Source organism: Chelonia mydas, chromosome 3, assembly GCF_015237465.2.
Source record: "Chelonia mydas isolate rCheMyd1 chromosome 3, rCheMyd1.pri.v2, whole genome shotgun sequence".
NCBI lineage: Eukaryota > Metazoa > Chordata > Testudines > Cheloniidae > Chelonia > Chelonia mydas.
Window position 1 is genome coordinate 44247918 of NC_057851.1, and position 16921 is coordinate 44264838.

At 40.1% G+C, this 16921-nt stretch overlaps 1 protein-coding gene across 1 annotated transcript in view; it reads left to right on the forward strand.

The window, feature by feature from the left end:
- Window positions 1-8008, forward strand: part of LRRC1 (leucine rich repeat containing 1) — a 171998-nt gene extending 163990 nt beyond the window's left edge. The window contains exon 19 of the mRNA XM_043542374.1: window positions 7464-8008. Coding sequence (XP_043398309.1) covers window positions 7464-7616 — 153 coding nt within the window. The 3' untranslated portion in view covers window positions 7617-8008. The remainder of the gene's footprint in view (window positions 1-7463) is intronic.
- Window positions 8009-16921: the final 8913 nt, after the last annotated feature.

A 16921-nucleotide genomic window follows, 5' to 3' on the forward strand; every position in this document is an offset into this window, starting at 1 on the left:
TCACTTACACCAGAGTCGATCAGGAGTAACCAGCACACTGTCAGTAGAGAGACACTGCTGTAAAACTCCTGGTGAGATCAGAATCAGGCTTGTGTGACCTTTCCGGGCTGACTTCCATTAGCACGCTAAGCCTCTGTCTATTTTGAGTGCCTTAGAACTGCAGATATTGAGGTTTAGTGTTCAATTGCTTTCAGTATAATCTGAGTTCTTTTTGCGTTCTCTGGTTTTGATAAAAGCAGTAGTGCAAGTAGGGTGGTACTCTCTAGTACGCACTACCAACGAGATTTTTAGCGGTACGGGGTACCGGAAAGACTTGGGGCTAGCCCCCCACCTCTGGGGGAGGAGGTGTGCTCTGCTCCTTAAAGGAGCAGAACAGCGCTAGGGAGGGCATTCATTCTTTATATGGCTTTAACAGCACAATGCATATGCTAACAAACTTAAACAAAGGCTTTTAAATGTTGTTAAATTGGTCAGGAGCCCTCAAGAGGGGAGCAGTGGGATTGGGTTGGGGAGGGGCAGAAGGTGTTTAAACAGTGTTTTTGATTCTGTTTATCCCCATTGATCTGAATTATCCACGACATTCATACTGCATCCCATCAAATCCAAATCATTAGAGGAATGCCTCTGCTTGCTCTGACCAGAGGATGTTTGGATTCTGATGTCAGCCCAGTTCTGCAGCCTGACAGGTATCAGGTGTTGTCCCCAGTGTACAAAGAATTCTTCTTTGCAGCCAAACTAGTCTAACAGACTCCTGAAATTCTCTTACTATTTGCATGTCTATGGACCACCTTTGTGGTAAGAAGAAAAGGAGTACTTGTGGCACCTTAGAGACTAACTAATTTATTTGAGCATAAAAATATGGAACACTTCACGAATTTGTGAAGTGTTCCATATTTTTATGCTCAAATAAATTTGTTAGTCTCTAAGGTGCCACAAGTACTCCTTTTCTTTTTGTGAATACAGACTAACACGGCTACTACTCTGAAACCTGTCTTTGTGGTAAGAGTTTCAGGAGTCTGTTCTGTTCCTATAAAGGAAGTTGAATCTCCCACTGAAATGCAATCTTTGGGTATAATACCATAATGCAGTTTAGGATACAGTTCTACTTAAAATTTGTCTTTTTAATAAGTCATATGCTGAAATGGCTCCTCACCCAACTCCCATATTCCATATAAACAGACTGAAATCCTGCATATTCTGGGAGAAAGTGAGTAGTTAAGCACGTTGATGTTTGTATATACAAACTTCCATTTCATCACTGTACTGGAAAATATAGCTGAACCTAAGTTTTCTATGACATGTGAAGAAAGTTTAACAGCCCCAATTGTTTTCTGTGTTAATCAGTTTGAACCGGAAAAAAATTACATCCCTTCTAAGAGAAAAGAATCAGTCCACACTTGCTGAAAAAAAAATTCCTCCCAACTGGTGTTCAGACAAGTGCTACAAGACACATACATAACCTGGTGAGCAGAGGACAGAAAGGAGACCCTCCCACATTGACGAGCAAAAAAAAAGTAATAATAATAAAATCTCAAAGAGGCAGAGGTTCACAGATTTGCAAACCTAAAAACCTGTGTTATGCTTTAAACCACCTCAGCACATACCAGGTTTATGAACATTAAAAAGTTAACTGCAAAGGAACACTGAAGCCCGTTAACCTGAACGTGTGCCAGTCAGTGTGCCCTCACTGACTAAAGGTGCAGTCATACCTGAACAGCTAAAAATTAACCTTGCCCTTTTAAACTAAATGGAGTCATGTCATTGGCTTCTTCTCTGTTGTTACATAACAGATAACAAAACTCCAATGGGGCATGGTGCTGGCACATAGGGTCTGAGTTACATGGTGTGATTTTTCATAATCTCTTTTGGGAATAGTCCTGTAGGTGAAATAGCTGGTACTTATGATTATGCTATTTCTATGCATGTATATTCATCTTGATATCTGAAGTTATGAATATTAGCTATAATTACATGTTTGCTCCTGTGGTAACGCCCACAAGGTATTTAGCCAGCATGTGAAGGGAAAAGTCAACAATGGACCCTGGAAAACGCCTGTCTACACTTAATGGACTTTCTGTGAATATTCTAACTAGAATATGGGTGGGGGTGATGGACGTGTAACTTGCCCATGTGACTCCAAACACCATCTTTCACAATAAGAACAGATTTCCCTTTACTTGGCGCTTAGCGGAAGCTAAAAGGCCCTAGCCTGGAAACATATCCATTTTGCCCCTTTCCTGCTCTGGCCTCTTTCCTGCTCCAGCCTCTGGACTATGAACATATACTAATGGAAGCATTCTAACCAAGGGACTGGGGACTTTAAGGTAATCTGGAGTCTTCATATTTCCTTGATCCTTTGCAGATGGACTTATGAGTTGGATATGGTACAGAGACTGTTCTAGCCTCACTGTTTGCTGATTTCTCCCTTACAATGGACAAAGATCAGATGTCTGCTGACTTTCTCACATGAGTCAGCAGCCTTTGATACCTGTGGTATAAGCAACATAGCCCCTGCTTGGCTGGTTTTGTTCTTTCCTTTCCAAATGTCAAAGCCTGTTCCTATTGAACTCAATAGCAAAACTCCTTTTGATCTCAATGGGAACAGGATTTGGCCCCAAGAGATCAGAGAACGTGATTTTGATCAATTGCTTATCTGTCCAGAGACAGTTCTTATGCATGTTCTGCCAGGCTGATTTTGATTGCCCCTCCTGTATGTCATGCTGAGGAAAATAATAAAACAATTTGGGCTGTAGTTATATCAAGATGTACATGGCACGCACAGTTCTATGCCTCTTTTTCATCAAACCCAGATGGCTCAGCATCTTTGCTTTCCTAGTGCCTGGTGGAGGTCAATGCTTACATAAAGGCAAGGTGGCAGCATAAGGGAGGCAGTGATAGTGTGTTAAGGGAAAATGGGGTGATTGTCCTTTCTATCCTTCTTTCATTTAAGAAGTTTTCAATTTTGGGTGCTGCTGGATCCTCAGTGACACCTGGAAGTGCACCAGGGGCCCAAAGCATCATTTTACAACTGCATCTGTTTCAGCTGTAAAATTTTAGACCAGTTAGGGGGGTGTTGGAGGTGATGGGGAGAGTGTGGGGGCCCCAGGCTGGGGGCGGGGTGGGGAGGAGTCACATGGAGGGGTCACGTGGGAAGGTCATATGCCCTCCCATGAGTGCAGTACCAGCAAGAAATGATTTCTACTTGCACCACTGGATAAAAGGAACTAATTTCATGTTCTAGACCAGTGTTTCTCAAACTGGGGTTTGACATTTGTGCACTTACCTGCCACATAGTTTACAAAAACTAAACCATTAAGAGCAAGGAAATAAATAGTTAAGGATATGATAAATTGTATGGTGACAGTGCTCTCTCTCCTTGTAGTTCACAAGTTCCCAAACTCTAGTCTTTAGACCCCTGTTGGTCTGCAGAGTGATTTCATATAGTCTGTAGAAAGCTGGCTGATCACATGATGTTGGCTCCTCCTCCTTGTTTCCAGCTGCAAAACTGCATGAAAAGACAGCTAAAAAACACATGAAATAACTTCCTAATGCTACTTTTTTGTGGAAGTAATTGTTGTAGTTGCCACAGTGATGTTGTGGAGTCAAGAATGAGAGACAAGGTGGCCCATGTAGCAATGAATCTTATGGGAGGGACCTGAGAAAAATCTTTCTATTAATAAGTGTGGTACCTGCTTTTGCTTAAAACCATAGAGGGCTGTGTTTTTGGAACTAAAAGCTCAGTGTTCCAACCTCAGCACTGCAGGTGGTTTGTGTTGTTTTATGATGGAGAGGCCATAGTCCTTCCAGAGTTAGAATTGCAACCCCTATCCAGGTCCTTACCTCTCAGCTTGCCAAATCCCAAATGTGTGATGCACTGTGACATAGGATATGCCTAGTTCAAGCTTTGAGCTGGAGGTATAGTTTCCAGCTGGAGGAGACATAACTGTGATATCTCTGACCAAGCTAGTGCACTATAAATAATGTAGAGCTGCAGCAGCTCAAGCCATGGGAAGGGTTAGCAGTCCTGAGTACGAACCCATCCAAGATGCTAGGTATGTACTTGGGATGGCGAGCCCCTCCCACTACTTGCACCACCACATCTACAGTCTATTTTCAGTGCGCTAGCTCAATCAGAGCAAGGGTGGGTATGTCTCCTTGAGCTGGAGTTTACACCTTCCATTTTGAAGTGTAGTCATGTCTATAGACCTACAATGAGGGACACAAAAATCTGTTTGTCAGAAACTTAAAATGCTGTGGCATTCATTCCTCTAGTGTAAGTAACTCGTTCTATAACCTCAGTTCCTTGATTCTTTCAGATGTAAATAATTTTAAAAACAAAAATGAGGGGAAATCAAATTTGTATGGACTGTAGGTAAGTTTAAGACTCTTGAATTGAGGGATGTTTAAGAGCAACTTTTAATTTTTTCGTTACATCTCATTGACAACTAGAATGTTTTGACATTTTGATTAAATTAAGTAAATGCTTTTTGTCACTGAAAGACCTAAAAATGGCTTCCTTCTAGAATTTTTTTCAAAACATCTAATTATTTTTGTTTCTCAACCTGTCCAATGAAATCAAATAACATCGTAATATTTGAAAAGTAGTTATATTTGACATTGGCTTATGTAAAATGCATATTTCAAAAGCAGGGCTACCTGAAATGTTTAAGACATTGCTTTATTTGAAAGCTAGACATGATTCTGACATCTACTCCTAGATGTCTAGCCATTGGCTCAAGATCAACATGGCTAAACAATTCTTAAGCCCCACTCACCCCCATCCGCAAGCCTGCCCAGTATTTCTTTTCTCAGTCCCTGGAGACACCACCACTTCCTGCCTGTGTCTCGGGCATGTAACTTGGATGTCGGACTTCTCTTGAGATCCTCCCATCTCGGCTATGTTTGTCTTTGCATAACATCTCTAAGATATGGCCTTTCCTATACATCTACGCAGCTAAAACTCATTCAAGCTCTCATCAAGTTGCATCTCAATTACTCCAACATCTTTCTTTCTGGCCTTGCTAAATGCAGGCTTGTCCCACTCATATTCATTCAGAATGCTGCTGCACAGATCATTTCCCTAGCCTGTCACTTTGACCATGTCACCCCTCTCCTTGCACCCCTCCACTCACTCTGTCTTCTCTACTGTTATCAACCATAAGGTACTTGTCTCCACTTTCCAGGCCCTTCGCATCCTGTCCCCTCTCTACTTATCCCTGTCACTCACTATCAAGCTTGCAACTCCTGAATCTGATCAGCCCGTGGTGCCTGCCTCCATTGCTCTTAGTTAAAATTTGGCAAGCGCCTTTGTGCTTTCTCCCAGTGCCGCCCCTCATGCCTGACAAGAGCTCCCCATAAACATCTGCAAACCTAACTCATTATCCTCCTTCAAACTTTCCTTTGCTTTGATGCATACAAAAATCTTGCAACAGTTAAGCAACTGGTGAGCTGAGATCATGGCCTATATGCTGATCAATGTTGTCTCATTGCTTCTTTGTACTCTCCCATCAATGTCTGTATCTATCTGTTGTCTCTTGTCGTATACTTAGTTTGTAAGGAACCGGGTTTTTTTGTTTGTTTGTTTTTTTATTCTGTGTTTCTACAGCACCTAGCTCAATAAGGTCCTGGTTCATGACTGGGACTCTTCGGAGCCACAATAATATAAATAATAATTAGGTTTTTTTGCCAATGAGACCACGGTGATGGAGAATATTTTAATGATTATCCTACAAAATGGCTGAGGGCTACTTTTTAAAAGGGAATGGAAACTCAGGCTCTGGTAAAATTACTCCTTCTCCAGCATTCCCAATTAAATGCTACCAGGGCCTTGGGGAAATGTGCACATGTCTGTTTCAAGACCAAATAATCAAGAAACTGAGAACTTAAGTGATTTACCAGAAGTATCATTAAAAGTTTGTAGTGGAGTTTGAAACAGTCCACTGGGTGAAATCTGGACCCTGTTCCTGGGAATTTTACCACTGACTTCAGTTGGGCCAGGATTTCAGCCCTGACCTCTGAGGTAGTAAGCCTATATCACACTAGCTACACCACAGTGCCTCATATCCATATTCTACAAATCTCCATATGTAATTAGGCCATCTGAAACCTACTAGATTGGGCGTTAGGTGTGTAGAACAAAGCAACCTGGGTTCTATTATTGGTTATGATTTGTAGCACCTTATACCAACATTCAGTGTTAAGGGAGGTGGTTCTATGAAGGATGCACAACTAACTCAGCTATGTAGTGAGCATACATATCCTCATGGGGTGCACTGAATAAGGCAAATCTCCTCAAGAGCTATTACCAGGTTGGCCAGCACCTTACTCACTATTAATTAAAATATGGTGATCTCTCTGTCCCATTTTTTTTTAATTAAAACACTGTATCTTTGATTTTCTTCCTTTTGCTTAGGTTAATTAAGATGAAGTTAGAAAGAGAGGAGAGAAGAAAAAACAATGGATCAAAAATTACTTGGAAAATTCCTAAAACCAAAATCTCATTTCAAAAACTAGTTGAAGTTGCTAAGTGACATCTGTGCACTTACCTACCACATTTTTTACAAAAACTAAACTCTTAAGAGCAAGGAAATGAATAGTTAAAGATATGATAAATTTTATGCTGCCAACCTAATAAACAAGCATGTCATTCTTATCAAGCATAAAGAAATGCATATTTCAACACAATAGAGCAACCTTAAATCTTATCCGCAATAACTACTACTTTCACCAGTAGTCTCAAAATTTAAATATAATACACACCTTTCTCAAAAAGAAACACAACAATCCATATATATATTAATAATACATTCATCAGCCTCAAATGAAAGTCCATATACCTTTATATTTTTGCCATCAATCACAATGTCATGTATTTTCCTATCATCAAAAATTGCTAAATGACTAAATAAAATTAAATCTCTCACAATTCTCAAAACACATCAGTTTTAAATACTTTATCAGAAATGTCCACAGTTATGTGACTAGTATATTAATTGTTATATTGACTATGTTACCAATTTTTTCCTTTTTAGTGTATTCCTTAAAACAAAATACAAAGACTTCAAAATCAAAATAATACATTAATTATTGGGGTTTGAAAAATGTATCAGAGTTAAGAGTTTGTGTTACGATGAAGTGTGCATTTCCTGATACCTAAATAAGAATATTGTTTGTTTGTTATGTGGGGAGTGAAAGATTTATGAGGTCCGTCAGAACTCATTTCCTTGCTTCCAGTGCATGGATTTTGTAAAAGGTATGATGGATAAGTACATTGTTCATACTCTTTCATCTGCCACAGATCTCTGCTGTGTTGCTCGCATCTGTTGCACATTTTAATTGCACTAGTTATTTAATTCATCAGCTCTGTTCTCTCTTTTCATTCAGTATGATTTTGTTTTCTTGTGCTTTCTTGTTTTTGAACTCTCTCATCTCTTTTCTCTGAAATCCTTTCTATTTTACTCAAGATACCTCGAATCATCCTAACACGCCCTTCCACTTCAGATGAGGACACCGACCAATTAACCCACGATCCAGATGACTTTGAACCTGAGGAGATGGATAGTGCAGAAAGCCAGGGCTATTCAGAGTGTTTGAACAATGCTTTTTACCCTCCCTAATAAAGTACTCTGATAGAAAAACTTCATGGTATTATTTTTTCGTTGTTGTTCTCTTTCTGTTAAGGTAGTACAGTACTTGAACCACTATGCCTTATTCATAGTTGAAACCAGTACATGGGCTGAATTTGAATTGCAAAAACAAAACAAAACTTAAGTTACATTTATGTTTATTTGCCTTGAACTTTACTTCAATTGGAATTAATACTCTTGAAATGGAATGTTCTGTATAAAGTTATATGAATGTCACCAGTCAAGCATTTAAAATTTCCACTTTAAGTGCATTCTGCAAAAACTCAATGTGACGATAAAGATTTTTAATCATTGGGGGTACTACACCACAACCCATTTGGAAACATGGTAAAAGCAAATGTATAGACTTATTTATTTTTTAAACCAAGGTGCGTATTCCATCTATGTGGCCAATCCCCTGTTTTATCTACAGGTTCCTTTGGATTGTCCCCTTTTATGTTGTTTTCTATCTGAATAAAATATTACTCTTCAGTCTAATGAATGGTTCTCTTTTGTAGATGAATGTAATTCACCCTGGAAAGGTGCAAGTCATGCCAAAGAATTAAAGAAGAGGCTTCTCTGAGTGCATAATTAATGTGATCCACATGTGAGATTTTTATAAGGACCTGTAAGTATGGATCCCATCAGATAAAAACTTAGAGAGGCCTCTTCTTCAGCCAGGAGCCAGGGAATGGGTTAAAAAAGAACTTCTGAACCGAGAGTGGTTTCCATGGTTTGTCTCTTCCTCCCCTCTATTTGCATGTAAACAGAACCCCCCAAAAGTTGCCTTGAAATTTCGGCATGTGTTTTAAGGAGTAAACAGAAGCACATATGGTAAACAACAGAGACCAAATGTTCTTGTGCCTGAGCCTTCAACCCTCTTTCTCTTTACCAGAATCTAATGCCTTCCATATGGTTCAGGCCCCTAGCATGTTTTTAGGTACTCAACAAATAACCCATTGTTGGAACTGGGTACAACACATGGTATTGGCTAGTGTGCATATGTACCATTGTCCTGTACTTCAATGGAATCAGATGGCTCAGGTGTCTGATTGTCACCTTCTGGTGGTTGGCCTACAAAGAGGATGCTAAGTACTAAATAGTAAGGAAGGTCTCCCCTAGTTAAATTGGTAAAGACCTCTCCTGCTGGAGAAAGATGTACTGAGTTCTATTCCGCATGTACATTAGGCCTGTTTTGCTGGGAACCACCAGACCTGTGTATATGTAAATATGGATTCTTTATAATATATGAATGCAATACAGCCCTATGACCTGGAGTAGCCTCATTTTCTATTCAAATACATGGACAATCTGCTGATAAATCTCTCAGAATGACTTGAATGATATCATAGTAGTTAGCAGTCCTGACCTACAACAGGATTGATACCATATTATTAGCAAATCACCCCTAATAAGTGTGAAAGAAATTTTAATTTGAAAATTTAGGATCATAACACTGATAATTTATGATATGGGGATTTCTCTTGCATTGCTAGCTGTTTCCACCATAGTTTTCTTGTTATTTTGCACTTAGTTGAAATGAAGATAATTTACCAGTGATATGAGTATTAAACTAATTTTAATTGATTCTGGGATATGAGCATTACTGCACAATCTGCTAGTGCTGTGAAAATGCTATATCAGTTCCATAGTCTTCCTAGTTTGACTCAGAATAGACAGACATCAGTGGACGATATTAAATTTTAAAAAGGAACGTTTGTTCTCTTCCCCTCCTGTGCCACACAGCTTGTTTTGCCATAGAAGCAATCATTGTTTCTCCATAGTGACACAGTCCTTACTAAATGTACAAAGCAGAAATATCATTAAAGCTGGCCCTCTGCACTAATAAATGCCTTTGCAATCCAGTGTGTGATATGCAATTTTTATTAGTATTGAATTATGTCTTCCTGGACTGGAGGAATAGGAAAATATAGAAATTACACGGTTCTAAACCTATAACTGGTGGCAGTGAATGAACCTCAGCTAATCAAGGGAATTAAGTGGAATGAAATGGGATTCTATTGAGAACTATATATTTTCACTATCTTGCTCTACTCCAGCCAGTCATATATTTTAGGTTCTTCATTAGATACAAAAACTTTGATATGGCTTTCCACAATATTCAAAAAAGGCAGGGTAATTGTATGCTAGTGTATATTGTGCACTTCAGCCTATGTTTTCAAAAGTGGCTTCTAATTTTGAGTGCCACAGTTTTTCAAAGTGTTCCTCTTGTGATCTCTTCAGCCTTCACCATCTTCAGCTGGTGTTATGGGTCTCTGAAAATAAGACTCTTGGTGTTCAAGTTGTTCCCCACAAAACAGAAGCACCCAGATTAGTAGAAATTTTTGAAAATGTAGGCCTTTTTTTGTTTTTTTAATTGAACTTGCAAAATTCAGATTGCAGTGTGGAGACTTTTGTTCCATACACATACACAGTTCTCATTCCAATGGATGTACTGACCACAAGTTAACAGGAGGTGTTTTTATGGACTTTGTTGAATAACACCACTATAAAGACACACAACTCTAATGTGTTATGAATTAGACAGCACCATAAACATGCATGCCCCTTTACAAAACTGGAAAGACCAAATCTTGAAGCCCTTACTTAGTTTTTGCTCAGGCTTTACTCATGCAAAATTTCCAATCACTTCAGTGAGAGGTTTGCTTGTATAGGGACTAAATAAAAAAATAAGAGCCAAATTCTGCCACTCTGACTCATGTTGTGTTATGCTCACTCACTTGAACCAGTATGGAAAAAGGGTTGGCAGAAATCGGCCCTGAATCAAGGCTTTAGTCAATACTGATATAACAATTGCCCAGTTCTTATCATTATTAGTTAATGACCGAATAAACCATTTATTCACAAAATGGCTCTCTGGAGCACTTGCTGGTTTCCTGTGGACAGCTGACTCCTCGTTTCCAGCTGCAAAATTGCATTAAAAGATAATTAAGAAAGCATTAAGTACCTCTCTAATGTTGTTTTTTCCTTCTAAGCAATTGTTATAGTTGCCACAGGGATGTGATGGTGAATGAGAGGAGTGGTTGGTTGGTACCATTGATGTATGGAAGCGATTTGGGAGAAGGGGACAATCTCCATTTAAATGTAGTTCACACTGTTCATTAGCTTGAGAACACCTGTTTATGAGAACAGTTACTTTGGTAAAGCAACAGATGTCAAATGAAAAAGGGCTTGTATGTTTCTTAGATGTTCTTTACCTTTCAGTCAGAGCATATACACTATGCTGTCATTGACACTGACACTGTTTGTAGTAGTCCACTTTCAATCAATAAGCTATTAGTAATCAGAGTGGAGTGCTCTCAATTTCTACCGCCTTCAATGGAGCAAGAGCAATCTCTAAAGGGTCTGTTTAATGTAATGCAATAAATAACTTTTGCAACATTCTTTCTGGAATCAATGCATTCAAAAAGGTTCTCTTCTGAGGAAACGTATAGAAGAGACTCACCATTGGATGGTATGTAATGCTTTTATGTATTGGTTCCCCTGTACATGAGGTGGGGGTTTATACTGCATATAATAATTTCCCTCTTTCGCCAGGGCTGTTCTCTCTCCCTCCCCTGAGTATTTACAGAATAAGCACGTTGTCCAAAGAGTGACAGCAGCAGTTGTTGGTGGACTGTGACCTCTCGCAAGGATTAACTTCCCACCCTCAGATTTCATGTCAATTGAAAGGTAAGCCTTCTCACTACATAACTGCAGGCAACTTCAGCACATACTTCATTTCTGCTGCTACAATGTAAAATACATGTTAGAAAAGCATCTGGAATCCTGATGCACATGACCTAGCATATGCATACAGAAACTTGCTGACTTGTCATACTGCAGGGGAACAATTGCTAGAGTCAAAAATAAATTAGAAATCTTAACTTGTAATTTCTTCATGAATTGCAGCCAGATGCGGGTGGATGGATCTATCTGAGTATTGTGGGATTTTTAAGCTTTTGAATTATTTTTAAAAATAAATGGTCAAAATGTTCCTTCCAAACCTCAAGAAATCTTAACATTTCAACCTTAATTTCAGACCTCTTAATTGACAGACCTGATTTATCATCTGAGTAAAATGTGTCAGGACTTCATATTGGACCTAATATTCATTAACTTCTAGTGGTGTGTTTAGACACAATCATAAAGACATTGTTCCTGAAGTTAAGACAAAGACAATACATGTCGGACACACATTTCAATAAACATGGGGATCCAGTGTTTCAGCAGCATGGCTCGGTGCATGACAAATGTGAATAATAGAAGAAATATGAGTGTTGTGTGAATAAAAATGTGATCCAATGTGACACGGAAATTATTGTTACTAACCTATTTTCTTTTCCAAGCATCGCCGATGAACTGAGCACAGAAAATATGAAAGTTGCTGACACAGTATATTAGAAAACTCTTAGAATACTGGCTTTACATCATAAGGACCAAGTGCTCCCCCACCCCGAATAACCCCGGGAAGAAGGAAAAGTGCTTCTAGACCTACATGGGGTTCAACTCATAGGATCACTGCCACAGTCATAAAATTATAGAGCCATAGGGTTAGAAAGGACCACGAAAAGTCATCTAGTGAAAGTCTAACCTCGTGTCAATGCAGGATTTGTTGTGTCTACACCATCCATGACAGATGGCTAGCCAGCCTCCTTTTGAAAACCTCCAGTGAAGAAGCTTTCACAACTTCCCTAGGCAGTAAGTTCCATTGTCCTACTGTTCTTACAGTTAGGAAGTTTTTACTGAGATTTAATGTAAATCTGCTATGTTTGAGCCCATCGCCTCTTGTCCTGCCCTTTGCAGCAAGAGAGAACAACTTTTCTCCATCTTCTTTATGGCAGCCTTTCAAGTATTTGAAGACCGCTATCATGTCCCCCCTTAAACTTCTCTTTTCCAAACTAAACATACCCATTTCCTTCAGCATTTGCATACTTCATCATCTTTGTCACTCGCCTCTGGATCCTTTCTAGTTTCGCTACATCTTTTCTATACATTGGCGATCAAAATTGAACACAGAACTCCAGCTGAGGTCTAACCAGTGCCGAGTAGAGTGGTTCTAACACCTCCCATGACTTGCATGCTATGGCTCTGTTAATGCAACCTAAAATTGCGTTTGCTGTTTTTTGCAACAGTATCACATTGCTGACTCATGTTGAAGTTGTGATCTACAACAACTCCCAGATCCTTCTCAGCAGTGCTGCTGCCAAGCCAGTTTTTCCCCTTTCTGTATTTGTGCATTTGGCTTTCTCCTCTGAGTGTAGCACCTTACATTTGTCTTTGTTGAATTTCATTTTGTTGTCTATAACCCAGTTCTATAATTTATCAAGATCCCTTTGAATTTTAGCTTTATCCTCCAAAGTGTTTGCAAGTCTTTCCCCCGCATGCTCCCACCTTTGTGTCATCTGCAAATTTGATCAGTATGCTCTCTATTCCTACATTCAGGTCATTAATAAAGATCTTAGATAACACTGGACCCAGAACAGATCTCTGTGGAAACCAACTTGAGACCTCCTTCCAATCTGACATCATTCCATTAATAGTTACTCTTTCTTTGTGGTTGTCTAACCAATTATGTATCCACTTAATGGTAGTTCTGCTAACCTCATGTTGCTCCAGCTTACTTATTAGAATGTCATGTGGGACTGTGCCAAAAGCTCTACTAAAGTCTCAGTATATTATATCCATTGCATTCCCCTTATCCCCTAAACTAGTTACCCTGTCAAAGAAGGAAATCAAGCTGGTTTGGACACAGGTCTCCCCTTGAGTTTACCCTTCAAATCACAAGAAGCCTGAGGTTCCCTAGGGAATTTTGCTTCCAATCCAGCAGATTTCAGGATGTGGGAGTCTCTCTGAATTATTTCCTGACGCAGTTGCCAACTTTCGTGTGGTAAATAAGCACTCTGACTTTCACAATAAGCCAAAAATCAAGCTAATCCCATTTCAAAACAAGGCCAAAACAAGCCAATCCCTAAGAACCCCAATACTCTATATGACTAGATTCTACCCGTGTGCAGTCTGGAACTGTGGTGGCCCACTGTGCACCCCTGACTATCTCCCCTGCTTGCCCCCCCCCCCCGCCCCACCTCTGCTTGCCGGGAGCCAACAAAAAAAAAAAGAAGCAACAAGCTACAACAAGCAATAAGCTACAAGTCAAACAAGCAAAAAGCCTCAAGCCAAAAACTAGTCAACAAGTGACTTACAAGCCAAATAAGCCAAAAACAAGCCCAATTTCTGCATTTTTTTCATGGGTTTGGCATGTGTGTTTCCTGAGTTTCTCTCCCCTACAGGCAGCAGAATCACTCAGGAACCATGATGCTATTGGTCCTGATGCTGCACCTATGCCCTACTTGTCATTTCCAATGTGGTGGTTAGAAGATTGGTGTCATCTTCTACTGACTTTCCCAGTGTTTTATCCAGCAGGTCACCGGGGAGCTGCTGTTCTCTGGTTCCATCCCGGCCTCCAGTGCAACCTGCTCCAACTCTGTAGCCCATGGAGAGCCAGCTGAATGCAACACATGGGGATGTGATTCTGCATTTTTATAGGGAGTGGGGTAATAACTGCAGCTTCCCAACCCTTTTCGGGGTTTTTGTCACACTTTTTTTGTATTCGTCCGTTCAGGGCATAGTAGATGCACAGTGTGATGGAGACTCTTGGCCCAATTTTTTTATTGTAGGTGACCTGATGCATAGATAATAGGAAACATTATAAGGGTGTTGATGGAAAATAATGATTGAAATATGAATTGTGTGTAGCCTCTATGTAAGCAGGGTCTGAATGAATGTTTCCTTGACAGCTAGCTGGGAGGGGAAGAGACTTTGGGTGTGTGTATGTAAATACAATTTGCTCCTGCTCTGCTTACATGTTCAGCAGATACTGCAGTGTCAAAGTGATCAACTTTGACTGGTGTTGTGTACAAATCACCTTAGTACTGAATGGAGGGGTAGTGAAATAATTACCAATATTGTAATTATTGTAGGAATACAGGAAAGCAGGACTGTGCTTAACCTGTCCCAAATGAGGGGGCCACCCTCAGTTGAAAGAACCTCATTAAGCCAGGGGCTCTAATGTCAGAGCCCTGTGAAAATAAGAGTGGTGGGTACAGACATCCACAGCCAGGAGGTTGCACTGCCTCACAAAGGGTCCTCCCTAGATTGGTTTAGCCTGTTCCCTCCCTCCCCCACAGTTCAAAGAATAGCACTAAATAGGCTTCATTAGCAACCTCTTAGTTATTTTAATTGCTCAATCAGAGCTGAAATCAGTTGTGGTAGGACTGCGCTTCTGCCCTGCCTGCCCAGAGCTGAAAATCTCTGAGACCTGAAATTACTTGTGGCAGGACTGTGTTTCTGCCCAGCCTACACAGAGCTAAAATCACTAAGAGACTGACTGGCAGAGGTCACATTGGATGCAGTGAGCCGGCGGGAGCTGTGACCCAGCAGGGGCGAACATGGTGGCATTTACCCCCCATCACCACACACACACTCGTGGAGGGAGGAGAATTCATGCAGATTTATCTATGAACTCTGGGTCTGCGCTGACCAGGCACAACAACTGTGAGTGGGGTGTTAAGCGGGGGGGAGGAGGAACACTACAAGAACTTGGGTATTGGACTCAAGAACCTGAAACAAAGGACACTGCCCAGTGTACTCTGGGGAGGGTGTCTTGCTCATGCTTTTATGTTTATGAATGGCGCTTGTGTTGTTTTCTCTGATTAATGCTAGGTTACTTTTATTAAAGAAACTCTTTCTATCTCAGACTCTGTGCTTGCGAAAGGGGAAGAATTGCCTCTTAGATATGCCCAGAGGGCAGAGTGAAATTTTCCCAGGTTACTGGGTGGGAGCTCAAGCCGATTTTGGTTATATTGTTGAAAAGGAACCACCTAGATATTGAACCCAGCCCTTCTTGCTGCCCACTCCAACTGGCAGAAGTGTTACATCTATTTTAAATTGAATTGATAGTTCTGTGTTAAATTATAGTGTCCCTCGGGAGTCAGCTCAGCCCCTGTGATGCTACATATTTCAGAACAATAGGGTGAATGTTATCCTTTATGATTTTACTAGATTGGGCGGCTCTAGGAACACAAGAAGAATAAAGACAATGACCACAAACACAGTCACAAGTCTGGAAACTTGTTTGTATTATACACTGTAAGCAGATGATTAAGGTTACAATCACACAGATGCATACAAATTTGAGAGAGCCCATGCAATAGCTACTGTTGTATTCATATGCATATAACCAAAGGTGTTACAGAAGCTGGTGGGTCTCTGAAGAAGGTGGTCATCATTAGAGGGGTGATTCATGCTGGGGTCTTCCCTCCTTTTCCATACCATTGAACCCTTGTTATTCTGTTAGTATGATCACACCTAACACCTTATGCATATGCATGAGAGTTCCAACCTCCTTTTCCTTATCTATACTTTCACACAGCATACATTTGGAGGTGCCTATTTCTCATAGGTTGTTCTTGTAGTTCTCCTTATTCTTATTAACATCTTATTAACATTTATGTAAACATGTTACCATGGTCACTTGCAGGAAGAGAACTTTTCATGATTTTACAGACATCTAGCCGTGTGGTCTAGATAGGTTCACTGAAGTATATTTTCCCAGAATATCACTATTGGCACATTCTTTACTGTAATCTTGTAACTTTACTGGCATAGGGTTATTCCTGGGTCACCTACTTATGTCAAACATCCTTAAGCCTGAGGCCTAGTAAGGCTAAGCTGAAATTTTACAGGCCTTAGCCTGTAGACCTTGCATTATGGCCTTATTTTACTTATATACCTAATACACATTCCTTTCTTCAAAAATGTGTCCATCTTATAATCCTATATGTCTATAATCCTATCCTACTTATATATATACCTATATCTACAGCTTAAATCTATTCATCACACATTGATTAGATATGAAATAACATGAGTCTGCCATGATAGTAGATAACTCAATTAAACTAACTGGGTACATGTGTCGTAAGGATATTCTATTATTCTCAGTCCCTCCCCTTATTGTGCGGGGACCTCTTGATATTAAGGGTGCAGTTGTTACTCTTCTGCATGATTCAGGAGCAGCATTGAAAGGTGCTGGGGAGATCCACATCCAGCTCCCCTTGGGTGAGACACAAGTGGCAACAATATAAGATAATGAAAGTGGGTTCTTAGAGCCCAAATAAAATTTCAAAGAAGTATCCACCACCGTGTAACAGGTTTAAGTCATATGCTAATCTTCCAGTCCGTCCTCTATTGGGCCCTATTCTCCAATAGTCTGAATTTGTGGTCACCAGCATGAC